The sequence below is a fragment of the Rhinoraja longicauda genome, chromosome 19 (assembly GCF_053455715.1).
Source record: "Rhinoraja longicauda isolate Sanriku21f chromosome 19, sRhiLon1.1, whole genome shotgun sequence".
Lineage (NCBI taxonomy): Eukaryota > Metazoa > Chordata > Chondrichthyes > Rajiformes > Arhynchobatidae > Rhinoraja > Rhinoraja longicauda.
Window position 1 is genome coordinate 15,273,165 of NC_135971.1, and position 26,579 is coordinate 15,299,743.

Here is a 26,579-nt window from a genome sequence, read left to right on the forward strand (position 1 = left end):
CGATTCCTATTAAATCTTTTCCCCTTCACCTTGACCTATGTCCTCTGGGTCCTCGATTCCCCTACTCTGGGGAAGAGACTCTGTGCATCTACCACCCTCATGATTTTGTACACCTCTATAAGATCACCCCTCGTCCTCCTGCGCTCCATGGAATAGAGCCTACTCAACCTCTCCCTACAGCTCGCACCCTCTAGTCCAGGCAACATCCTCGTAAATCTTTTCTGAACCCTTTCGAGCTTGACAATATCTTTCCTGCAACATGGTGCCCAGAACTGAACACAATATTCTAAATGCGGTCTCACCAAGGTCTTATACAACTGCAACATGACCTCCCAACTTCTATACTCACTTCGAAACTATGAGCAGTTTCTTGGGCAGAGCTTTTCCCACGTCCGTAGATGTTGGTTAGAGTTGTTGGGGACATTCCGGACTTCCTTTCTCTCCTGAGGAAGTATGGACACTGTGGTACTTTTTTGGCCATAGCTTCATTGTGGTTGACCCGAGACATTTTCTTGGTGACTTTTACACAGGAACGTGAAGCTCTTGACCATTTCCTCTTTGGCCTCATAGCTGCCGACTGGGGCAAGTACAGACACTCCTCGACTTACGATATTTCGACGTTACATAGAAACATAGAAACATAGAAAATAGGTGCAGGAGTAGGCCATTCGGCCCTTCGAGCCTGCACCGCCATTCAATATGATCATGGCTGATCATCCAACTCAGTATCCCGTACTTGCCCTCTCTCCATACCCCCTGATCCCTTTAGCCACATCTAACTCCCTCTTAAATATAGCCAATGAACTGGCCTCAACTACCTTCTGTGGCAGAGAATTCCACAGATTCACCACTCTCTGTGTGAAAAAAAACTTTCTCATCTCGGTCCTAAAAGACTTCCCCCTTATCCTTAAACTGTGACCCCTTGTTCTGGACTTCCCCAACATCGGGAACAATCTTCCTGCATCTAGTCTGTCCAACCCCATAAGAATTTTGTAAGTTTCTATAAGATCCCCCCTCAATTTTCTAAATTCCAGCGAGTACAAGCCGAGTGAATCCAGTTACAGTGGCGCAAAAGCGATGCACATTCAGTAGAAACTGTAATAAAGTGCTCAAGTCCACGCTAAGATACAACGCATCATTTTATTGATGCACTTACATCATAGGACCTGCAGTACATTACAGCTCCGAGCTGCTACATCTACTGCCTGACGTAGGCGAGTTCTTAATATTATAAAGCACGTACTAGGCGGGACTACTACTAACAAGCACTACGATTGGCTAGCATGCAATAGCCCATCTACAGAAACCATACTTCGAATTTTGAATTTTGATCTCTTCCCGGGCTGGCGATTCTGTTTTTCACTTTCACTACAGTGCAGTATTCAATAAATTACATGGGATTGTGGCCAGGCCACTACAAGATATTCAATAGGTGCAGGAGTAGGCAATTCGGACCTTCGAGCCAGCACCGCCATTTTCCGTGATAGAAAATAGACAATTGGTGAAAGAGTAGGCCATTCGGCCCTTCGAGCCAGCACCGCCATTCAATGTGATCATGGCTGATCATTCTCAATCAGTACCCTGTTCCCTCCTTCTCCCCATACCCCCTGACTCCGCTATCCTTAAGAGCTCTATCCAGCTCTCTCTTGAATGCATTCAGAGAATTAGCCTCCACTGCCTTCTGAGGCAGAGAATTCCACAGATTCACAACTCTCTGACTGAAAAAGTTTTTCCTTATCTCCGTTCTAAATGGCCTACCCCTTATTCTTAAACTGTGCTCCCTGGTTCGGGACTCCTGCAAAATTGGGGACATGTTTCCCGCCTCTAGCGTGTCCAATCCCTTAATAATCTTACATGTTTCAATAAGATCCCCTCTCATCCTTCTAAATTGCAGCGTACACAAACCCAGTCGCTCCAGTCTTTCAACAGACGACAATCCCACCATTCCGGGAATTAATTCGGGCAGTCAGTCAAGGAGTAACAGGTTTAGTTTAATTTCGAGATACAGCGCGGAAGCAGGCTCTTTGGCCCACCTAGACCGCACCGACCAGCGATCCCCGCACATTAGCACGGCCCTACACACGCACTCGGGACACCTGTCATCTTTGGAATGTGGGAGGAAACAGGAGCACCCGGAGAAAACCCACGCGGTTCACGGAGAGTCAAGTCAAGTTTATTTGTCACACACATATGCAAGATGTGCAGTGAAATGAAAGTGGCAACGCCTGCGGATTGTGCTAAACTACAAAACACAATAGAAAAAAAAAAATGAACACAAAAAATAAATGAATACAGTAAATTAAATTAGTCCCTGGTGATACGAGAGTTAACAGTCCTGATGGCCTGTGGGAAGAAACTCCGTCTCATCCTCTCTGTTTTCACAGTGTGACAGCGGAGGCGTTTGCCTGACCGTAGCAGCTGGAACAGTCCGTTGCTGGGGTGGTAGGGGTCCCCCATAATCTTGCTGGCTCTGGATCTGCACCTCCTGATGTATAGGTCCTGCAGGGGGGGCGAGTGTAGTTCCCATGGTGCGTTCAGCCGAACACACTACTCTCCGCAGGGCCTTCCTGTCCTGAGCAGAGCTGTTCCCAAACCAGATTGTGATGTTTCCGGACAAGATGCTTTCTACAGCCCCAGAGTAGAAGCACTGAATGGTCCTCAGAGAGACTTTGAATCTCCGCAACTGTCTGAGGTGCTAAAGGCGCTGCCTTGCCTTACTCACCAGTGCGGCAATGTGTGTTGTCCATGTCAGGTCCTCTGTGATGTGGACTCCCAGGTATTTAAAGCTGCTCACCCTATCCACAGTAATCCCATTTATCTCCAGTGGCGTGTACGTCCTCGGATGTTGGGCCCTTCTAAAGTCCACAATCAGCTCCTCAGTTTTTGTGACATTCAAGAACGTACAAACAGCATGCAGACAGCACCCGTAGTCAGGATGGAACCTGGATCTCTGGCGCTGTGAGGTAGCGACTCCACCTTACAGAAAGTATAAGAAGATAACTGCAGATGCTGGTACAAATCGAAGGTTTTTATTCACAAAATGCTGGAGTAACTCAGCAGGTCAGGCAGCATCTCGGGAGAGAAGGAATGGGTGACGTTTCAGGTCGAGGCCCTTCTTCAGACTGCACCTTACAGAAAGGTCCTTTGAAGAAAATACACAGTACTGGAGTAACTCAACGGGCCAGGCAGCATCCGTGGAGGGAATGGATAGGCGACCATTTGGGATGGGGCACTTCTTCAGACCGATTGGTACAAAGGTGAGTGCGTGTGGGGCGGTGGCGCAGCGGTAGAGCTGCTGCCTTACAGCGCCAGAGACCCGGGTTCAATCCTGACCACCGGTGCTGTCTGTTCGGAGTTTGTACGTGCTTCCTGTGACCCTTTGGGTTTCCACCTCCCCTCTTTCCAACTCTCCGAGCTTCCCCCAAACCTACTCTCCCTCTCACAGACCCTCTTCCGAAACTGCCCCCCCATCCATCTCAGTGGCTCTCTCTCTGATTGACCCCCTTCCCCGACCCTCTCTCTCAAAGACCCTACCCCCTCAGAAGGCAGTGGAGGCCAATTCTCTGAATGCATTCAAGAGAGAGCTAGATGGAGCTCTTAAGGATAGCGGAGTCAGGGGGTACGGGGAGAAGGCGGGAACGGGGTACTGATTGAGAATGATCAGCCATGACCACATTGAATGGCGGTGCTGGCTCGAAGGGCCGAATGGCCTACTCCTGCACCTATTGCCTATTGTCCTCAACCTTCAGCACAGCTCTGAGATGTAACGGTTTCAGCAGCAAAACCAAAACCTCTGGTATCTTCCTCCCTGTCTCGATTGTGGTTTACCTTAGTCCCAAAGTGAACAGGAAACCGAGACGCAAACTAGGTCAGTCATCATGGGCAGGAAACAACTGCAGGTGCTGGTTTAAATCGGAGAATAGGCACAAAATGCTGGAGTAACTCAGCGAGCCAGGCAGCATCTCTGGAGAGAAGGAGAAGACTCTGATGAAGGGTCTCGACCCGAAAATGTCACCCATTCCTTCTGTCCAGAGATGCTGCCTGTCCTGCTGAGTTACTCCAGAATTTGGTGTCTATCTTAGGTCAGCTGCCTTGCCTTGCAAAGCTGTTTGCTGCTTGCTGAGGGGGTGATGGGACTGGGTAGAGGGGGCTTCTCTCCGTGTCTACCAGGGAGTGCATGACAGGTCAGTGCAGAGGGAGCTTCATTCATCTAACCCTTGCCCTGTGTTTAAAAAAAATATCATTGAAAATGCTTTATTTCAATTATACACAAATACAGAGTAGTAACAAAATCAAGGCTGCCATTTGGCACTTTACAATCAAACTGTTTAGTTTAGTTTGGAGATACAGCGCGGAAACGGGCCCTTCGGCCCATCGGGTCTGCACCGACCAGCGATCCACGCACATCTGTACGGAGTTTGTACGTTCTCCCCGTGACCTGCGTGGGTTTTCTCCAAGATCTTCGGTTTCCTCCCACACTCCAAAGACGTACAGGTATGTAGGTTAATTGGCTGGGTTAATTAAATGTAAAAATTGTCCCTAGTGTGTGTAGGATAGTGCTAATGTGCGGGGATCACTGGGCGGCGCGGACCCGGTGGGCCGAAGGGCATGTTTCCGCGCTGTATCTCTAAAAAAAAAAATTAACACTATCCCATACACACTAGGGATATTTCACGTTTCCACCATGCCAATTAACCTACATACAATAGACAATTGGTGCAGGAGGAGGCCATTCGGCCCTTCGAGCCAGCATCGCCATTCACAATCAGTGATCATGGCTGACCATTCACAATCAGTACCCCGTTCCTGCCCTCTCCCCATACCCCCTGACTCTGCTACCATTAAGAGCTCTATCCAGCTCTCTCTTGAAAGCATCCAGAGAATTGGCCTCCACTGCCTTCTGCTGCAGGGAATTCAACAGATTCACAACTCTCTGAGTGAAAAAGTTTTTCCTCATCTCTGCTATAAATGGCCTACCCCTTATTCTTAAACTGTGGCCCCTGGTTCTGGACTCCAACATTGGGAACATGTTTCCTGCCTCCAGCGTGTCCAATCCCTTAATCATTTTTATATGTTTCAATAAGATCCCCTCTCATCCTTCTAAATTCCAGTGCATACAAGCCCAGTCGCTCCAGTCTTTCAACGTACGACAGTCCCGCCATTCCGGGAATTAACCTGGTGAACCTACGCTGCAGGCTCTCAATAGCAAGAATGTCTTTCCTAAAATTTGGAAAATTTGGTTACCTGTACGTCTTGTGGGATGGTGGGAGTTATCAAATTAAAACATTGTTGGGCTGAAGAGCGTGTTTCCACAGTGTTTCACTCAGTGTGTTGCGTGTGGCGCCGCCGTAATGTCTGTGGCTCGCTGGCTGTCTGTTTGTCCTTTTTCCTTTTTTGTTTGTGTGTTGGTGTTGGGGTGGTTTGTTTTTGGCTGTGTATGTGTGGGGGGGTAGTAGAGTGGGGGAATTCTTTCTTTTTTTAGGTCTCTTCCTCGGGGTGAGGCTCGGCCGCGGGACTTAACAGCGCCCGGTGCACCTCGGCCACGGGATTTTCCATCGCACGGTGTGGCTCGGCCGCGGGACTTAACAGCGGCCGGTGCGGCTCGACCGCGGGGCCTTCCATCGCCCGGTGCAGCTCGGCTGCGGGATTTTCCATCGCCCGGTACGGCCGTAGGATATTCCAGCGTGGCGCAGCTCGGCCGTGGGACTTTCCATCGATGGTGCGGCTCGGCCGCGGGGCCTTCCTTCGCCCGGTACGGCTCGGCCGCGGGACTTACCATCGCCGGCGCGGCTCGGCCGCGGGGCCTTCCATCGCCCGGTACGGCCGCGGGATTTTCCAGCGCCCGGTGCGGCTCGGCCGCGGGACCTTCCATCTCCTTGCGGGGGCTGTGCGAGTCGGTCGCCTCGGTATGGGTCGAGCTGTCTGTCCGTGGGTGGGGCATAGGGGAAGAGAGAGGAAGTTTTTTGGCCTCCATTACAGAGAGAGGGCGTTTGGAGTCACTGTGATGGATGTTTGTGTTGGGGTTGCGTGTCTTGTGTTCTTTGTTTTTTTTTGCTCTGTGACTGCTGGCAAATTAATTTTGTTCGGTAAAACGAATGACAATAAAGCTATTCTGTATTCTGTATGACTCCATAACACATAGAGACTCATGTACCCCATTGCCGAGGAAGAAGCCCGATTTATATGAAAATTCAAGTCTCTCTCCCGCTATCAATACAATACAATATATCTTTATTGTCATTGTACAGGGGTACAACGAGATTGGGAATGCGCCTCCCATACGATGCAATAATTTAATTAGCTAGTCAGTATTAATTTATACAACCCAATGAAACAAATTGTAACAGTTTTAAAACAGATTAAAGTGCAAGTAGATCTGTGCCGGTTCACTGTGCGATGTGACCATCCGGCTCAGCAGGACCGGTTCATAGCAGCTATGGCCCTGGGGATGAAGCCGTTCCTGAGTCTGGAGGTGCGGGCGTAGAAGGCCTTGTATCGTCTGCCCGATGGTAGAAGTTCGAACAGACTGTTACAGGGGTGTGAAGTCTTTGTGGATGCTGGTGGCTTTTCTGAGGCATCGTGTGTTGTAGATGCCCTCCAAGGCTGGTAGCTGTGTTCCGATGGTCCTCTGAGCTCTATGGACTACCCGCTGAAGAGCTCTCCTCTCTGCCTCCGTGCAGCTGAGATACCACACAGGGATCCCATGTGTTAGGATGCTCTCTATGGTGCAGCGGTAGAAGGTCATCAGCAGCTGTTGGGGTAGACCAGACTTCTTCAGTGTTCTTAGGTACAACAGTTGTTGCTGTGCCTTCTTGACCAGCGCAGCAGTGTTATTGGACCATGTTAGGTCCTCCAAAATGCGAGTGCCCAGAAACTTGAAGCTGGACACTCACTCCACACTGTCCCCGTTGATAAAGATCGGAGCGTATTCCCCGTTGTGTGACCTACGGAAGTTGATGATCAGCTCCTTAGTCTTGGTGGTATTTAGTGACAGGTTGTTATCAGAGCACCAGTCCGCCAGGTTCTGCACCTCCGCTCTGTAGTTTGTTTCATCACCGTTGGTGATCAGCCCGATCACCGTTGTGTCGTCTGCAAACTTGACAATGGTGTTGGTGTCGAATGCAGGAACACAGTCGTGTGTGAAGAGGGAGTAGAGCATGGGGCTCAGAACACAGCCCTGTGGTGTGCCGGTACTCAGGGTGATAGTGGAGGGCAGGTGCGGGCCCATTCTCACTGCCTGCGGTCGCTCCAGCAGGAAGTCCAGGACCCAGTCGCATAACGACGAGCTGAGGCCTAGCTGGTGGAGTTTGGTGATGAGCTTGGTGGGGATAACCGTGTTGAAGGCAGAGCTATAGTCAATGAATAGCATCCTCACGTACGTGCCCTGTCTCTCCAGGTGAGTCAGGACAGTGTGAAGAGCCAGGGAGATGGCTCATCACACTCCCAGGCTCATCACACTCACACAAAGGAGGACTCGGCGTGGGGGGGGGGGGGCGCCATGAGGGGGGAGGGGGTGGTCTAATAGGCCACAGACTACAACACCCCTGCCACCCCAGCAATGGACTATTCCAGATGCTACGGTCAGGCAATAGCCTCCGCTGTCACGCTGTGAAAAGGGAGAGGCTGAGACGGAGTTTCTTCCCACAGGCCATCGGGACTGTTAACTTTTATAACCCCAGGGGCTAAATTTTGTCTTCTCTATATTAACTTATTAACTTTATTTATATGCTGTAACTGTAATTCTTTTTTGTGCACAATCCACTTTCATTTCATTACACATCGTGTGTGTGTATGTGACAAATAAACTTGACTTGACTTGTATTAGACCTGAAATGTAAAGTCTGTTTCACCTTGCAGATGCTGCCTGACCTGCTGAGTATTTGGGGCAATTCATGCTTTTATTCCCCATTTTAAGCCATGCATGTTGTTTGCGGCCGCAGGTGTGGTAACAGGTGACAAAAGTCACTTATTAAATCAGATTCCCACTGTTTCTGCAATTGTCAAAGTTAATTCTCAAAGTTACAGCTGGTCTGTGGTCGCACCGCGTGGCGTTGCTGCCATCTAGTGGCGGGACCAAGAAGTGACGCAGTTAACGCGTTGAAATGAACGGATCGACAGATCTGATTCCACTTGCTGTTTATTTCTCTCTTCCCACATTTACATTCCCCCTGGTTTTATTTCCGCGCTCACTGGGGGTTTTACGACGTGGAATTTGGGGATTAAATGGGAGCCGTTCAGCGCCGACCTGTTGTCCACCGGGTTTCTGCCCCACAGCCCCTGAGCCCCGCTCCTGACGCCGGTCCCGGGACCCGACCCTTTTACACACCCGGAGCGGAACCGGAGCAGATCCTCAGCCAGTTTCCTTCCCAATCAGGCCCGAAGAAAGGATAAAGTTTCTCCGTGAATTTATTCCCAGTGAAGGTGTGGAGATGGGACTTGGTGTCCGCGTCGTAAAATGAAACTGTCCCGGACTCGTAACTGAGATAAACTCCCACCCTCCCGGGGATGGGACGGGCGGGGAAACGGGATGGAGGGGAGGTGAGTGCATCAAACACGTCAATCCACCACCACCTGATGCCCCAGACTCCAGTCTCCGGGGTCAGTGTAACCGGTCCCTTCCTCTCCACAGACTCTGCGGCGACTCCCAGACCCCAGTCCCGACTCCCCGCCACCTCCACCTCCCAGTAATGTCTCCCCGATGTGAATCCCTCCGATCCCAGCACACACTCCCTGTCTGTAACTATCTTCCCGGGGTCAAGGAGACTCCTCCGGGTCCGGGTCAGTCTCACCCTCTTCCGATCCTCAGACACCTCGAGCTCCGGACCCGCTGTTTCCACATCCAGGGTGACGGAGACTGGGGGGAGAAGCAGAGAATCAGAGAGTCCCCGGTGGTCGGGGGGAGACTCGGGCAGCGCGGCCCCGGGACCGGGGGAGAGGCCGCTCGGCCTCAGGCACAGGCGTGCGGACAACTGAAACCCTGCCCGGGGTTTCACCCCGATCACATCGGATGGACAACAGACATCTCTTCCGGAGTTTTTATCCGGGGATGGAGAGGGGAATTTCGTGAGGTGGGGGAGGGTGGACGGGGAGGACGAGTGAGGAGGATTGCGAGATTGCGGTGGGGATGGGGGAATGAAGCGGGTTATTCAGATATGGAGGCAGATCGGAGCAGGTTGATATTGAGGTGAGCGGTAATTTGAGGATGTTAAAGAGGAGGTAGAGGTGTGTGGTGGGGTCGTCATCATCACAGTGAAAGGGGGCAGACACGAGGGGCCAGATGACCTGCTCCTGTGTTTTTTGAGTGGAGGGTGAGACAAAGGGAAGGGTGGGTTTGTTAGTCAATTGGAGTGGGTGCAAAAGGGTTGACAACAACTTCATCAGGTCTGAAGGGCTGGGTTATCAGGTGAAGTTGGACCGTCATGAGGTCGTAATGTCATCAGTGAAAGTATTAGAATTTGGCCATTCGGCCCTTCAATTCTACTCCACCATTCAATCATGGCTGATCTATCTCTCCCTCCTAACCCCATTCTCCTGTATTCTCCCCATAACCTCTGACATCTAGACTAATCAAGAATCCAGCTATTGCTGCCTTAAAAATATCCACCGACTTGGCCTCCACAGCCTTCTGTGGCAATGAATTCCACAAATTCACCACCCTCTGATTAAAAGCATTTCCCGTCATCTCCTTCCTAACGGAACATCCTTTAATTCTGAGGCTCTGACCTTTCGTCCCTTCCTGCCCAAACCACCCCATCCCCGGGCACATTCCCCTGCAACCGCAGGAGATGCAACACCTGTCCCTTCACCTCCCCCCCCCCCACAACTCCATCCAATTTATCCCAAAGAGGAGGAAAGATTCCAAGGGGAGTAAGAGACACCCGTGGCTGACAAGGGAAGTCAAGGACAGCATAAAAATAAAAGAGCAGAAGTACAACAAAGCAAAGAAGAGTGGGAAGCCAGAGGATTGGGACTCTTAAAGAGCAACAGAAGATGACTAAGAAGACAATACGTGGAGAAAAGATGAGGTACGAGGGTAAACTAGCCAATAATATAAAGGAGGATAGTAAAAGCTTTTTTAGGTATGTAAAGAGGAAAAAAATAATCAAGGCAAATGTGGGTCCCTTGAAGACAGAAGCGGGAGAATTTATTATGGGAAACAAGGAAATGGCAGACAAGTTGAACCGGTACTTTGGATCTGTCTTCACTAAGGAAGGTACAAGCAATCTCCCTGATGTTCTAGTGGGCAGAGATCCTAGGGTGATGGAGGAACTGAAGGAAATCCACATTAGGCAGGAAATGGTGTTGGGTAGACTGATGGGACTAAAGGCTGATAAATCCCCAGGGCCTGATGGTCTGCATCCCAGAGAACTTAAGGAGGTGGCGCTAGAAATCGTGGACGCATTGGTGATCATTTTCCAATGTTCTATAGATTCAGGATCAGTTCCTGTGGATTGGAGGGTAGCTAATGTTGCCCCACTTTTTAAGAAAGGAGGGAGAGAGAAAACGGGAAATTATAGACCAGTTAGTCTTACATCAGTGGTGGGGAAGATGCTGGAGTCAATTATAAAAGACGAAATTGCGGAGCATTTGGATGGTAGTAACAGGATTATTCCGAGTCAGCATGGATTTACAAAGGGGAAATCATGCTTGACTAATCTTCTGGAATTCTTTGAGGATGTAACCAGGAAAATTGACAGGGGAGAGCTGGTGGATGTGGTGAACCTCGACTTTCAGAAAGCCTTTGACAAGGTTCCACATAGGAGATTAGTGGGCAAAATTAGAGCACATGGTATTGGAGGTAGGGTACTGACATGGATAGAAAATTGGTTGACAGACAGAAAGCAAAGAGTGGGGATAAATGCATCCCTTTCAGAATGGCAGGAGGTAACTTGTGGAGTACCGCAAGGCTCGGTGCTGGGACCGCAGCTATTTACAATATACATTAATGACTTGGATGAAGGGATTAAAAGTACCATTAGCAAATTTGCAGATGATACAAAGCTGGGTGGTAGTGTGAACTGTGAGGAAGATGCTATGAGGTTGCAGGGTGACTTGGACAGGTTGTGTGAAATGGCAGATGCATGGCAGATGCTGTTTAATGTGGATAAGTGTGAGGTTATCAACTTTGGTTGTAAGAATAGGAAGGCAGAGTATTATCTGAATGGAGTCAAGTTAGGAACAGGGGACGTACAACGAGATCTGGGTGTCCAAGTGCATCAGTCACTGAAAGGAAGCATGCAGGTACAGCAGGCAGTGAAGAAAGCCAATGGAATGTTGGCCTTCATAACAAGAGGAGTTGAGTATAGGAGCAAAGAGGTCCTTCTGCAGTTGTACAGGGCCCTAGTGAGACCGCACCTGGAATACTGTGTGCAGCTTTGGTCTCCAAATTTGAGGAAGGATATTCTTGCTATTGAGGGCAAGCAGCGTAGGTTTACTAGGTTAATTCCCGGAATGGCGGGACTTTCATATGTTGAAAGACTGGAGCGACTAGGCTTCTATACACTGGAATTTAGAAGGATGAGAGGAGATCTTATCGAAACGTATAAGATTATTAAGGGGTTGGACACGTTAGAGGCAGGAAACATGTTCCCAATGTTGGGGGAGTCCAGAACACAGTTTAAGAATAAGCCATTTAGAACTGAGATGAGGAAAAACTTTTTCAGTCAGAGAGTTGTGAATCTGTGGAATTCTCTGCCTCAGAAGGCAGTGGAGGCCAATTCTCTGAATGCATTCAAGAGAGAGCTGGATAGAGCTCTTAAGGATAGCGGAGTCAGGGGGTATGGGGAGAAGGCAGGAACGTGGTACTGATTGAAAATGATCAGCCATGATCACATTGAATGGCGGTGCTGGCTCGAAGGGCCGAATGGCCTCCTCCTGCACCTATTGTCTATTGTCTTTAGATAGTTCCTCTGTCCCTCTCTTCCCCTCCCCCTTCCCAGTTCTCCCTCTGTCTTCCTGTCTCCACCTACATCCTTCCTTTGTCCCACCCGAAACGTCACCCTTTCCTTCTCTCCTGAGATGCTGCCTGACCTGCTGAGTTACTCCAGCATTTTTGTAAATAAATATCTAGTCCTAGACTCGCTCACTAATTGAAACATCCTCTCCACGTCCATTCTATCCAAACCTTTCACTATTCTGTATGAGATCCCCCCTCATTCCTCTAAGCAACAGCGAGTACAGGCCCAATGCCGACAAACGCTCATCATAGATTCATATACTCATTCCTGAAAGAGACTATTCAGACTGGGACATTTTTTCTTGGGGGCCTGTCAGAGTGACATTATAGATGTGTATAAGATGCACAGACAAGGTGATTAGCCGCAATACTTTACCCAAGGTCGGAGAGTCTAAACCTCGAGCGCATCAGTTTAAGGTGAGAGTGGAAACAATAAAAAGGACCTGAGGAGCAGGTTTTTCAGTCAGTGGGTAGTGTAGATGTGGAACGATCTGACAGAGGAAGTGGTCGAGGCAGGTACAATTACAACAGTTCACAGAGAATTGGGTAGATACGTGGATAAGAAAGACTTGGAAGGATATGAGCCAGACTCAGGCAAGTGGGGCTAGCTTGGTTGGGCAACGTGGTTGGCATGGTCGAGTCGAGTCAAAGGGCCTGTTGCTGTGCTACAAAGCTCTCTGACTCGGTGATGCTTCCCAGCAGATGAGCTTGGTGGGAGATCAAATCTTCAATTTCCCTTCAGTTCAAAATAACATTAATCTTTGCATCTTAGCATTACTTAAAGATAGACCAATCAAAGGTAGACACAAAATGCTAGAGTAACTCAGCGGGACAGGGAGTGTAAAAAGGGTGTGAAAGCTCCAGCTCGATTATGTTGCCAGGACATCCTGTTGTCAGCATGGAAGCGCGGTTTATGGCTAAGTGTATCCTTTGATATGGGCAACTGGCTTTAAGGCTTTGAAGGTTAACCATCCTTTGATTGTTAAGGGGAACATTTGGCCATAAAGACTGCTCTTTGGTCCTGGGAATACCGAGGACATGTAGGTCACACAGGACACGGAGGACATGGGGGTCTAAAGATTTATAGGACATTGTAAAACTTGCCATATAAGGTAGCAACGGAAATGTACTGGCACATGTATTACGGGTATAAAATGTGTGTAATTGTTAGCATTCGGAGAGAGAGACTACACTGGCTTCCTAAGCGTTTCTAAACGCTTCGGTTTCTAGACTCTCTCCCACCTGGGTGAGTAGAATAAAGAGGTTAAACGAATTCGGTTGTCTGCCTGTTTTTTCTAATAGGCCACGGACTACAACATTTGGCGTAGTCGGCAGGATCTCTTTGGCACCGTCAACCACGAACGACTAAGAGGCAGCGGTGACTGAAACACGTCCGAAGGGGACAGAGTGCACTTCTCGACCGTTGTTCGAGACCCCGGACGTTGACGTCTTTCAGACACTGAAGTCCATCGTTTGGGGTTGATCTCGTGTGCAACTGAGATTCACAGACGAACCGATAAGGAAAAGGACAAGGACAAGGATAAGGACAAGGTTCAGGATTTGGAAGGTAAGGGGCGGTCACTCTTGTTGTCATTGTCTTGGTCTGGATGAAATTGATCGTTTGGTAATATTTATTGGTAGTATTTATTGGTAGCATAATTTCTGATAATTGGCAATCAGACATATGGGACAGTCTTTGGATAAGAGTGATGGCGGTGCCCCGGTACAACACGTGTGTTATTTATTTATTTGCTTCGTTAATGAAAAGATTGGGAAACGAGGCCTGGCCAGTGGGAGGTAAATGGAATGTAGGGACTCTCAAAGAGGATTAAAGAATGGAGAGAGGGGGTGCAGAAGCGCCATCAGGAGTCGAGGGAGCGAAGTTGGAGGGAAAATGCAAGTGGTAGAGGGATATCAGTGTGTGATAGGTTGGGAATACCGAAAACATGGGACATTTTGCAAGCGGAATGTAAGGTGTATGACAGACAATAAACAATAGACGATAGGTGCAGGAGTAGGCCATTCAGCCCTTCGAGCCAGCACCGCCATTCAATGCGATCATGGCTGATCACTCTCAATCAGTACCCCGTTCCTGCCTTCTCCCCATACCCCCTCACTCCGCTGATCTAAGACTTGACTGTGCTACCCGAGCTCGAGATGAATTTAAAACCGGTACCAAAGGGATATATCCCGCCCAACAACAACAAAAGTCAGAATCCGAACCACTGGAGTCTATAGCGGCTTTATTAGGTAATCAGGAATCCGAGAGTGACGAAGAACCCTGGATGTGTCCGATCCCCACAGCCCCACAGGCAGAGCCACCGGCTGCGGTGGTGCCAGTCCCGGTTCTACCCTCCCGCCAGGATATTCGGGACCACCCCCCCAATTATGAGGCAGCATCAGGGAATATGGATAGGTCCCAGACAACCGTTGGTGAAAGGGTTAAGTTGCGCCATGAACAAGAATCCGCACAATCGGCGCTACAGATTGAGGATACTGCCTACCCTCGCCTTTTTCAGTACACCTCATGCTGCCCAGCAGGCTGAATTATTTGCCCTCACGCGGGCCTGCCACCTTTGCTTTGACCAACGTGCTAATATTTACACCGACTCACGATATGCTTTTGGGGTTGCACATGATTTTGGTACCCTGTGGCAGCACAAGGGCTTTTTGACTGCAGCAGGCACTCCTATTAAAAATGCCCTGTTTGTCCGAAATCTACTAGCGGGTTTAACACTCCCGAAAACCTTGGCTGTCATTAAATGAAATTCGCATACATCTGTCAAGGATCCTATTTCTTTCAGGAATGCATTGGCTGACACATTGGCACGCACAGAGGCCCTGACCCCTACCATTTTAGTTTCTTCAGGTGAACAACAGCAATTTTCTGCAACTACCGCTATGCCCAGTGTTTCGGACCTCGGCCAGCTTCAGGGGGACGCCCCCGAGGCTGAGAGACACCAGTGGAGCCAGGATGGGTGTTCCCCTCGCGAATCTGACTCGCTTTGGGTTACTGCCTCTGGTAAAGTTTGTGTCCCTAACGCGCTTTTACCTGTTTTGTTGCATTATGTGCACTCTCTTACCTATGCTGGTAAGAGGGGAATGTTGGATGTAATAAATGCTACATGGTATCACCCCAAAATACATTGGGGTTTACAAATTGATTTTATTGAATCAGGACAGAGAGTTTGTAGAGTGCCTTCGAGATGGATTCTTAGAACAGCTTGTACTGGAGCCTACCAGGGAGAAGGCAATTCTGGATTTAGTGTTGTGTAATGATCCTGATCTGATAAGGGGACTAGAGGTAAAAGAGCCATTAGGAGGCAGTGATCACAACATGATAAGTTTTACTCTGCAAATGGAAAGGCAGAAGGGAAAATCGGAAGTGTCAGTATTACAGTATAGCAAAGGGGATTACAGAGGCATGAGGCAGGAGCTGGCCAAAATTGACTGGAAGGAGGCCCTAGCAGGGAAGACGGTAGAACAGCAATGGCAGGTATTCCAGGGAATAATGCAGAGGTTGCAGGATCAATTTATCCCAAAGGGGCGGAAAGACTCTAAGGGGAGTAAGAGACACCTGTGGCTGACAAGGGAAGTCAAGGACAGCATAAAAATTAAGGAGAGGAAGTATAACATAGCAAAGAAGAGTGGGAAGACAGAGGATTGGGACTCTTTTAAAGAGGAACAAAAGTTAACTAAAAAGGCAATACGGGGAGAAAAGATGAGGTACGAGGGTAAACTAGCCAATAATATAAAGGAGGATAGCAAAAGTTTTTTTAGGTACGTGAAGAGGAAAAAAATAGTCAAGGCAAATGTGGGTCCCATGAAGACAGAAGCAGGGGAATTTATTATGGGGAACAAAGAAATGGCAGACGAGTTAAACCGTTACTTTGGATCTGTCTTCACTGAGGAAGATACACACAATCTCCCAAATGTTCTAGGGGCCAGAGAACTTAGGGTGATAGAGGAACTGAAGGAAATCCACATTAGGCAGGAAATGGTTTTGGGTAGACTGATGGGACTGAAGGCTGATAAATCCCCAGGGCCTGATGGTCTGCATCCCAGGGTACTTAAGGAGGTGGCTCTAGAAATAGTGGAAGCATTGGAGATCATTTTTCAATGTTCTATAGATTCAGGATCAGTTCCTGTGGATTGGAGGATAACAAATGTTATCCCACTTTTTAAGAAAGGAGGGAGAGAGAAAACGGGTAATTATAGACCAGTTAGTCTGACATCAGTGGTGGGGAAGATGCTGGAGTCAATTATAAAAGACGAAATTGCTGAGCATTTGGATAGCGGTAACAGGATCATTCCGAGTCAGCATGGATTTACGAAGGGGAAATCATGCTTGACAAATCTACTGGAATTTTTTGAGGATGTAACTAGGAAAATTGACAGGGGAGAGTCGGTGGATGTGGTGTACCTCGACTTTCAGAAAGCCTTCGACAAGGTCCCACATAGGAGATTAGTGGGCAAAATTTGAGCACATGGTATTGGGGGTAGGGTACTGACATGGATAGAAAATTGGTTGACAGACAGAAAGCAAAGAGTGGGGATAAATTGGTCCCTTTCGGAATGGCAGGCAGTGACCAGTGGGGTACCGCAAGGTTCGGTGCTGGGACCCCAGCTATTTACGATATACATTAATGACTTAGATGAAGGGATTAAAAGTACCATTAGCAAATTTGCAGATGATACTAAGCTGGGGGGTAATGTGAATTGTGAGGAAGATGCAATAAGGCTGCAGGGTGACTTGGACAGGTTGTGTGAGTGGGCGGATACATGGCAGATGTAGTTTAATGTAGATAAGTGTGAGGTTATTCACTTTGGAAGTAAGAATAGAAAGGCAGATTATTATCTGAATGGTGTCAAGTTAGGAAGAGGGGATGTTCAACGAGATCTGGGTGTCCTAGTGCATCAGTCACTGAAAGGAAGCATGCAGCTACAACAGGCAGTGAAGAAAGCCAATGGAATGTTGGCCTTCATAACAAGAGGAGTTGAGTATAGGAGCAAAGAGGTCCTTCTACAGGTGGACCGGGCCCTGGTGAGACCGCACCTGGAGTACTGTGTGCAGTTTTGGTCTCCAAATTTGAGGAAGGATATTCTTGCTATTGAGAGCGTGCAGCGTAGGTTCACTAGGTTAATTCCCGGAATGGCGGGACTGTCGTATGTTGAAAGGCTGGAGCAATGAGGCTTGTATACACTGGAATTTAGAAGGATGAGGGGGGATCTTATTGAAACATATAAGATAATTAGGGGATTGGACACATTAGAGGCAGGAAATATGTTCCCAATGTTGGGGGAGTCCAGAACAAGGGGCCACAGTTTAAGAATAAGGGGTAGGCCATTTAGAACGGAGATGAGGAAGAACTTTTTCAGTCAGAGAGTGGTGAAGGTGTGGAATTCTCTGCCTCAGAAGGCAGTGGAGGCCAGTTCGTTGGATGCTTTCAAGAGAGAACTGGATTGAGCTCTTAAGGATAGCGGAGTGAGGGGGTATGGGGAGAAGGCAGGAACGGGGTACTGATTGAGAGTGATCAGCCATGATCGCATTGAATGGCGGTGCTGGCTCGAAGGGCTGAATGGCCTACTCCTGCGTCTATTGTCTATTGTCTATTGTCAATCGGCCACTTTAAAAGACTATAGCATAATTATAGCATAATTATAGTGATTATAGCATAATCAAAGAGGGGAATGTAAGGGCTCACATTACGAATGTAGCCATGTGGGTTTTATTGCAGGGGTGTAAAAGGGGTGTGAAAGCTCCAGCTCGATTATGTTGCCAGGACATCCTGTTGTCAGCATGGAAGCGCAGTTTATGGCTAAGTGTATCCTTTGATATGGGCAACTGGCTTTAAGGCTTTGATGGTTAACCATCCTTTGATGGTTAAGGGGAACATTTGGCCATATAGCCTGCTCTTTGGTCCTGGGAATACCGAGGACATGTAGGTCACACAGGACACGGAGGACATGGGGGTCCTAAAGGGCACATAAAGATTTATAGGACATTGTAAAACTTGCCATATAAGGTAGCAACGGAAATGTACTGGCACATGTATTACGGGTATAAAATGTGTGTAATTGTTAGCATTCGGGGAGAGAGACTACACCGGCTTCCTAAGCGTTTCTAAACGCTTCGGTTTCTAGACTCTCTCCCACCTGGGTGAGTAGAATAAAGAGGTTAAACGAATTCGGTTGTCTGCCTGTTTTTTCTAATAGGCCATGGACTACAACAGGAGCAGCTCTGGAGAGAAGGAATGGGTGACGTTTCAGGTCGAGACCCTTCTTCAGACTGAAGAAGGGTCCAGACCTGAAACATCACCCATTCCTTCTCGACTGAGATGCTGCCTGTCCCGCTGAGTCACTCCAGCATTTTGTGTCTACTTTCGATTTAAACCTGCAACTGCAGTTCTTTCATACACATCTTACTTCAAGATGTCAGAAACAAGAACAATGGAAAAGGTATAAGCTTTACCTTGCTTGAAGTCATCAGATGTGTCTTTAAATGTTGTGTTGAATGAAACAGGGCAATGAAACTTTTCAATCGGCAAGGCCTCCTCTACCACCGACAGTGGTTTGGCTTCATCACAAACCCTGCGAATATTTAACAGCCGGTTATCAACTGAGCATTAGAAATGTTTTGAACTGTTCCACGAAAACTTACAATGTTTCCATCAAGAGCATGTCCTACCTTCGCTTGTGACCAGCTTCCCCCTGAAAGAAATAAAACACAAATCTCAATTGACTCATCCCGACAGCGGGAATTTCTCCACATTTCTACAACCCTCTGATAATTCCCATTTCCCAACTCTTATCTCCGCTGCCATGCAGATAGAAAGTGGACATTACCGTCGAGACGTAGAACGATGGGGAAAAGCACAAGGAATGTTAATGAGAATGATGCCATGACTGAGAGGATGGAGCTCAATGTAAAGACTGGGCAGGTCGTGGGATTTTATCTGGAGAAAATGTCAGGAATGATGAGATAGGATTTAATTTATCGGTGGATTTAAATGGGTGAGGATGAAATGATATCTCTAATCGATGGGAGAGCAAAAATCAAAGCTGAAATGTAACGTGGTCTTCAACAAATACCGAAAGGAATGCAGTCATGAGAACATGGACCTCACTAGCATTGGAGGGAATGAAGACAACAGCAGAGATACATTTAAGGGCGAGCGGGATAAACATGTGAGCACTCCTGGAATTCGGGGTATTGTTACCGGGTATGGTGAGTAGATGGGAGGGATGTTGAGTGGAGCAGAAATCCTGACTGGATAGGATGGGCCGAATGGCCTGGTCTATTATGTAGAATAATAATAATAATAATAATAATGCATTACATTTATATAGCGCTTTTCATATACTCAAAGACGCTTTACAGGGATTTAGAGAACATAGGGAAGTGAATAAATAGATAAATAAGTAAACGAACAGAGAAAGGAGACAGAAGGTGAGGTGACCTTCAGTGGTTGAAGGCAGTACTGAACAGGTGAGACTTCAGTGATGTTTTGAATGTGGTGAGTGTGGAGGAGTCTCTGACGGTTTGGGGTAGTGAGTTCCATAGGGTGGGAGCAGCGATGGAGAAAGCCCTGTCCCCCCAGGATCTGAGTTTGGTCCGGATGTGGGGGGATAGGAGATTGGCAGCAGCAGAGCGGAGGGTGCAGGTGGGAGTGTGCCTGTGGAGGTCGGTCAGGTAGGATGGGGCCAGGTTATGGAGGGCTTTGTAGGTCATGAGGAGGATTTTGTACTGGATTCTCTGGGGGATAGGGGAGCCAGTGGAGTTTGTAAAGGACGGGGGTGATATGGTCACGGATCGGGGTGTGGGTGAGTAGACGGGTAGCGGAGTTTTGAATGTATTGAAGTTTACTGATGATTTTTTAGGGTGCGCCATAGAGGAGGCTGTTGCAGTAGTCCAGACGGGAGGTGATGAAGGCGTGGATGAGGGTTTCTGCAGCTGTGGAGGAGAGGGATGGACGGAGACGGGCAATGTTTTTGAGGTGGAAGAAGGCTGTCTTTGTGATGTGTTTGATGTGTTTGTCGAAGGAGAGGGTTTGATCAAAGATGATTCCAAGATTCCGGATGTGAGGAGAGGTGGATACTGGGAGACCATCAATATTGAGGATGAAGTTTTGGGTGGATTTGGTGAGCGTTTTTGGACCAATGATGATGATTTCAGATTTGTTGCAGTTGAGTTTGAGGAAATTTGATTGAAGCCAAGATTTTATTTCAGTGATGCAGTTTGTCAGTGTAGAGTGTGTGGTGGGGGAGATTGACTTGGTGGAGATGAGGAGCTGGATATCATCGGCGAAGCAGTGGAAGTTGAGACCATGACGGCGGATTAATTGACCAAGGGGGAACAGGTAGAGGATGAAGAGGAGGGGGCTAAGGACTGAGCCTTGGGGGACACCTTGGGGGAGGGGAGCGGTGGGGGATTTACAGTTGTTAATGGAGATGAACTGGTGCCTGTCAGAGAGGTAAGATTTGAACCAGGATAGTGCTGTGCCGGTGATGTTAAAGGAGGTTTCAAGTCGGGTGAGGAGAATGGAGTGATTTATGGTGTCAAAGGCGGCGCTGAGGTCAAGTAGGATGAGGATGTTGAGGTTGCCAGCGTCGGAGGAGAGGAAAAGATCGTTTGTGATTTTGAGGAGCGCAGAATGGGATGTCATTCTATGGTGAACAAAGGTGGGTAAAACAAACAGAGCAAATTCCCCCAAGGTAACCGCCCACTGCTGATGGGAACCGGATATAGATGTTCAATCTGATGTGTGTGCCACATTCTAGATTTCAATGTTAATCCCCACAATGTGGTCATGGCTGATCTAGCCCAGGAACGAACTCCTCCGCTTTGTCTCATTCCCTTTGATTTCAGTTCCCCGAATTTTCAAAAATGTATCTTCCTCTGGTATAAATACGTCTAACAGGTTAAACCTCTCAGAGTCTCTTGGTTGGAGAATCCCAGAGATTTACTGTCCTCTGCTCATTCGTGGCCTTTGGGAGGCCAATTAGTTTGGGAACAACAGCTGGAACAGATGAAACATTTACCCAGTTCTGAATTACTGGTAAATGCAGCATGTATTTCTGAAATATCCCCCTCACTTCACCAGACTGTGTCCACTTCAATGTCCACAGTCACTTCACCAGACTGTGGTGTAACCCCTCACCTTCAGAAACACCACACTGTCTTTTTGATCCATTTGCTGCTGCAACTTAGAGAGTTCCTCCTGAATAGATTTTAAATTCTCTTCGATCTCTCCAAGATTTTTCTTCATTCTATTCAGAATCCTCTTCTCTTCCTCCCGAATATCTGCCTGTACGCGCTGCTCTTTCTCAGTGAGAATCTGGTGCAGTTCAGCAAACTGGGATGCGATCTTGGACTGAAGGTTGTGTGACTGTTCCTGTCAAATGAAAGGTGAAGATCAATATGTAATGTCACTGATTGTGTTTCCCTAAGAGGTTGACAGTGACATTTGTCCTGTGCATTTTTTTTACTTGCTTTGGCAATTCAATAGTTTGTCTAAATACTTCTGAAATGTTGTGAGGGTAATCTTATAACCTTCAATCCTCTACACCTAATACAATTCCCAGCTGCCTATTCCTTTTCAGGTGCCCATTAATTCCCATTTATCCGTCCACCACCCCCTAGTGGGGTGCCGCAAGACTCATTGCTGGGACCGCAGTTATTTACAATATATATTAACGATTTAGACGAGGGAATTAAATATAACATCTCCAAGTTTGCGGATGCCACAAAGTTGGGCGGCGGTGTGAGCTGCGAGGAGGATGCTGTGAGGCTGCAGGGTGAGTTGGACAGGTTGGGTGAGTGGGCAGATGCATGGCAGATGCAGTAAAATGTGAATAAATGTGACATTATCCACTTTGGTGGCAAGAACAAGAAGGCAGATTATTATCTGAATGGTGTCAGATTAGGAAAAGTGGAGGTGCAATGAGACCTGGGTGTCCTTGTACACCAGTCAATGAAAGTAAGCATGCACGTGCAGCAGGCAGTGAAGAAAACTAATGGCATCTTGGCCTTCATTGTGAGAGGATTGGAGTTTAGGAGCAAGGAGGTCCTACTGCAGTTGTGCAGGGTCCTGTTGAGACCACACCTGGAAAATTGTGTGCAGTTTTGATCTCCTAATTTAAGGAAGGACATTCTTGCTATTGTGGGAGTGCAGTGTAGGTTCATCAGGTTAATTACCGGGATGGCAGGACTGACATATGATGAAAGAATGTATCACAAATGCTGGAGTAACTCAGCAGGTCAGGCAACATCTATGAGAGAGGGAATGGGTGACGTTTTGGGTCAACACCCTCTTCAGACTGATTCTGAATGGGTCGACTGGGCTCGTATTGACTGGAATTTAGAAAGATGAGATAGGATCTTATAGAAACATGTAAAATTCTTTAGGGATTGGAGAGGCTAGATGCAGGAAAAATGTTCCCGATGTTGGGGGAGTCCAGAACCAGGGGTTATAGTTTAAGAATAAAGGGTAGGCCATGATCATATTGAATGACGGTGCTGGCTCGAAGGGACGAATGGCCTACTCCTGCACCTATTTTCTATGCAGCACCCGAGGTCAGGATCGAACCCGCTCACCAGAACTAGGAGACAGCAGCACTACTGGTGTCACTGCGCTGCCCTGTTATTACACGCGTCACAGGGATCAAACCTGCACAAGATCAGGAAATCGAAACTTAAAAGCCTCACCAGAACTCCAGAAATCTTCTCTTTCTGTTGCTGCTCCATTTGCTGGATCCCTGATTTATCTTTTGTGAGAGACTGGATGGAAGCTTTAACCTGACCCTGCGATTGTGTTTGAAAATCGGAAAATAAAAGTGTTAGACAATAAAAACGGAATTAAACAATGATGCGATCAAAATCGGTTTGCTTTTACCTTGTAGTTTTCAACAGCTTCTTTAACCGGCATGAAGCGGTGATCTCTGTGTTCCCGCCCAGCTGCACAAACCACACAGATCAGCTTCTTGTCAGTTTCACAAAACAGCTTCAGTTCTTCCTGATGTTCCTCGCAGTGAAGTTTACTTTCCTTCTCTGTCCGATTCAGGCTCAGTGTTCGAGCTTTCTCAGCCAGTCTCGCCAAGGCCCGACTCACCCTGAGGGTGCGGTCTGTAAACACCTCTCTACATTCCGGGCAGGAGTTTCTCCCCTCCCTGTCCCAACTCTGTGTGATACAGGAGCGGCAGAAGTTGTGCCCACACTCCAGTGACACCGGATCGGTGAAGAAATCCAGGCAGATGGGACAAACTGCTTCCTCGGTTAAACTCTCGACCTGTTCTTTCGAAGCCATTTTAACTGCCACTTCCTGGTTCAAAACGCATGTCCACTGCGCACGCCGCCGTCTAGAGGAATGAATGTAAATCTGACGCAAATGTTCAACGTGAAGATGCAGAAACAAGGAACTGCAGATGCAGGGTTACAAAAAAAAGTACAAAGTGCTGGAGTAAGTCAGTGGGTCAAGCAGCGCATCTGGAGAACATGGACAGCTGGTGGTTCTCTCTCCTCCTCCACTCCGGGCCTCTAAGGCCGCCTCTCTCCGCAGCCGCCGCCGCCGCTCTTGTGGAGCCGCTGCCGGGCGGGGTCAGGGTCGGGGCCGCCGCTATAGGCCCGGCGGAGAGGGTGGAGGAGGGGGATGTGGAGCCGCGGCAATAATCACCTCCACAAGTTCCACGGCATGATTTGGCACAGAGTACAGGAAGAACAATGCAATAGTCTTGTCGTGGTTGAATCTGAGCCCCAGCCCACTGTCCCAATGCACATTATAAGCAGATGCCACTGTGCTAAATGTTGCAACACTGAGGGCAATTTACCGAGGCCAATTAACCAACACACCCGCTTGCCTTTTGGAGGTGGGAGAAACCCGCAGCACCTGCAGGAAACCCACGTGGTCACAGGGAAAACGTGCAAACTCCGAACAGACTGCAACAGAGGTCAGGTTTGAACTCTGGTCTGTGACCCTGTGAGGCAAAGGGTCTCCCTGCAGCTCCACGGTACGTCAAATGGCACCACCTGCGCAAACTCTCCTGATAAACAACCCTTCCAGACCCGATAGAGTCCTCGTAAATCTTGCACCCTCTCCAGTTTGCCAACAACCTCATTGTGTCAAACGCTGTCTTTAATATCCTGACGTTTGAAAGAATGAGCACCAAACACATTCTTCACCTCCCTGCCTGTCACCGTTGCATCTTCCATGGCACTGTGTACCTGCACCCCGACATCTCTCCGTTCTATAAAGCTCCCCGTTTACTGTGTATGTCCTGCCCTGGTTTGTCTCAGCAACCTGCATCGGCTCACCTTCACATGAATAAATCCCACCTGCCGTTCCTGAGCCCATTGGCCCAGTTCACAGGGATCCTATTTACTCTCAGGTAACCTTCTTCACTCTCCACAATGTCACCAATTTTTGTTTCATCTGCAAACTGACTAACCGTGCAACCTACATATACACCCAATCGTGTATATAAATAAGGAACAACAGTGGACTCTGTCTCCAGTCTGAAAAACAACCCACTACCAACATCCTCTGTCTGTGACCTTCAGGTAATGTTGTGTTCCATCGGCTAGTTCACCCCGGATTCCATGAGATCCAACCTTCCAGAGCGGCCTCCCATGCGGTGTGTAGAGGTTGCATCTCTCAGAGGGCAGTGAATATCAACCCTCCTCCTTTTGCTCCTCCTCCCCCTCAACCATCCACTTCCTCTCCTTCATCGCTCCTCCTCTCCCTCTCCACCACTCCCTCTCATCCTCTCCCTGCAGCACCTCCTCACAAGCCCCCCCCTGTCTTCCTCTCCTCCACCCCGCCTCTTCCTCTCCTTCACCTCTCCTCCTCACCCCTCTTCCTCTCCACCTCTCCCTCATCCCTCTCCTTCCCCTCCTCTCCCTCGACTCCTCTTCTTCACCTCCTCACCCTTCCATTTTGCGCTCCATTTCTCTCTCCTCCTCTCCCTCACCCCTCCATTTCTCTCTCCTCCTCTCCCTCACCCCTCCATTTACGAACCCACACGTCTTTGGGATATGGGAGGAAACCGGAGCACCTGGAGGAAAACCACGCAGTCACAGGGAGAATGTGCAAACTCCACACGGACAGTACCCGAGGTCAGGATGCAAACCCTGGTATCTGGCACAGTGGGGCAGCGGCTCTACCATCTAGGCCACTGTGCCACCCGAGGGAAAAAGCAAAAAAGGGGGTTATGCCGATAGTTTTAAACTGAGGAGTAAGCGTGCCTGGAGCATGAAGACCAGAAATGCTTGATTGGGCCAAATGGTCTGTTTGTGTGTAGGAAGGAACTGCAAATGCTGCTTTAAACCAAACATAGACACAAATTGCTGGAGTAACTCAGCGGGACAGGCGGCATCTCCGGATGGAAGGAATGGGTGATGTTTTGGGTCGAAACCCCTCTTTAGATGTCTGTTTTGTGTCATTTGCATCCAATGAATAATTCAAACAAACCCACAAAAATATTTCAAAGAACATTAAAATTGTCATTGAAAAGGCTGGAATATTAGAAACAGAATCTGCAGTTTATATTAATAAACTAAATTAAAATATACATTCCTGCTGTAATGTAATAGTTGCATTCCTAGCAAACTTGTGTTAATAGAAAAATCACACGATTAAAAACTGGAAGGGGCGATTTGGGACCACAGTTTGGGGCTGGCACGAACAGTTACAATGCCCCTGCAGAATTTGCAGAATAAAAGTCTCGCTTTTTCGCACAGTCCTTCTTGTAGAATGATGTGTGTCATTCATGTATACATGTCATTAAACTGGAAAGATTACAGAGAAGTTTTACAAAGATGTTGCCAGGAATTGAGGGCCTGAGCAATAGGGAGAGGTTGAACAGGCTCGGACTTTATTCCTTGGAGCGCAGGAGGATGAGGGGTCACCTTATGATGATGTATACGATCCTGAAGTGAATAGCTAGGGTAGAGGCACGGAGTCTTTTACTCAGAGTCGGGGAATCAAGAACCAGAGGACATAGGTTTAAGGTGAGACGGGGGAAAGATTACACAGGAACATGAGGGGTCACTTTTTTAATACAAAGGGAGGTAGGTACGTGGAACGAGCTGTCTTCCTATTGAGGGAGTGCAACGCAGGTTCACAAGGTTAATTCCCGGGATGGCGGGCTGTCATATGATGAAAGAATGGAGCTGCAGGGCTTGTATTCACTGGGATTTAGAAGGATGAGCGGGGATCTTATAGAAACACATAAAATTATGAAGGGATTGGACACGCTAGATGCAGGAAACATGTTCCCGGTATTGTGGGAGTCCAGAACCAGGAGTCACACACAGTTTAAGAATAAGGGGTCAGCCATTTAGAACTGAGATGACGAAAAACTTTTCACCCAGAGAGTTGTGAATCTGTGGATTCACACGATATATTCAAGAGAGTTAGATAGAGCTCTAGGGGCTCGCGGAACCAAGGGATATGGGGAGAAGGCAGGAACAGGGCACTGATTGAGAATGATCAGCCATGACCACATTGAATGGCGGTCCTGGCTCGAAGGGCCGAATGGCCTCCTCCTGCACCTACTGTCTATTTATCTATGTATCCCATCTTGTCCCCCTCCCCTCAACCTCTCCTCTTCTGCCTGTCCTCCTTTC

The 26,579-nt window shown here is 48.2% G+C and overlaps 1 protein-coding gene across 1 annotated transcript; it reads right to left on the reverse strand.

Annotated features, from left to right (window-relative positions):
• Positions 1-8,127: 8,127 nt before the first annotated feature.
• LOC144602858 (zinc-binding protein A33-like) lies at positions 8,128-21,436 on the reverse strand. The gene is made up of 5 exons (XM_078415979.1): positions 21,416-21,436; positions 21,118-21,351; positions 18,645-18,667; positions 18,429-18,547; positions 8,128-8,854 (listed from the first exon to the last, which is right to left on the reverse strand). Exons 1-5 carry the CDS (start codon positions 21,434-21,436, stop codon positions 8,319-8,321), a joined length of 933 nt encoding a protein of 310 aa, XP_078272105.1. The 3' UTR covers positions 8,128-8,318.
• Positions 21,437-26,579: the final 5,143 nt, after the last annotated feature.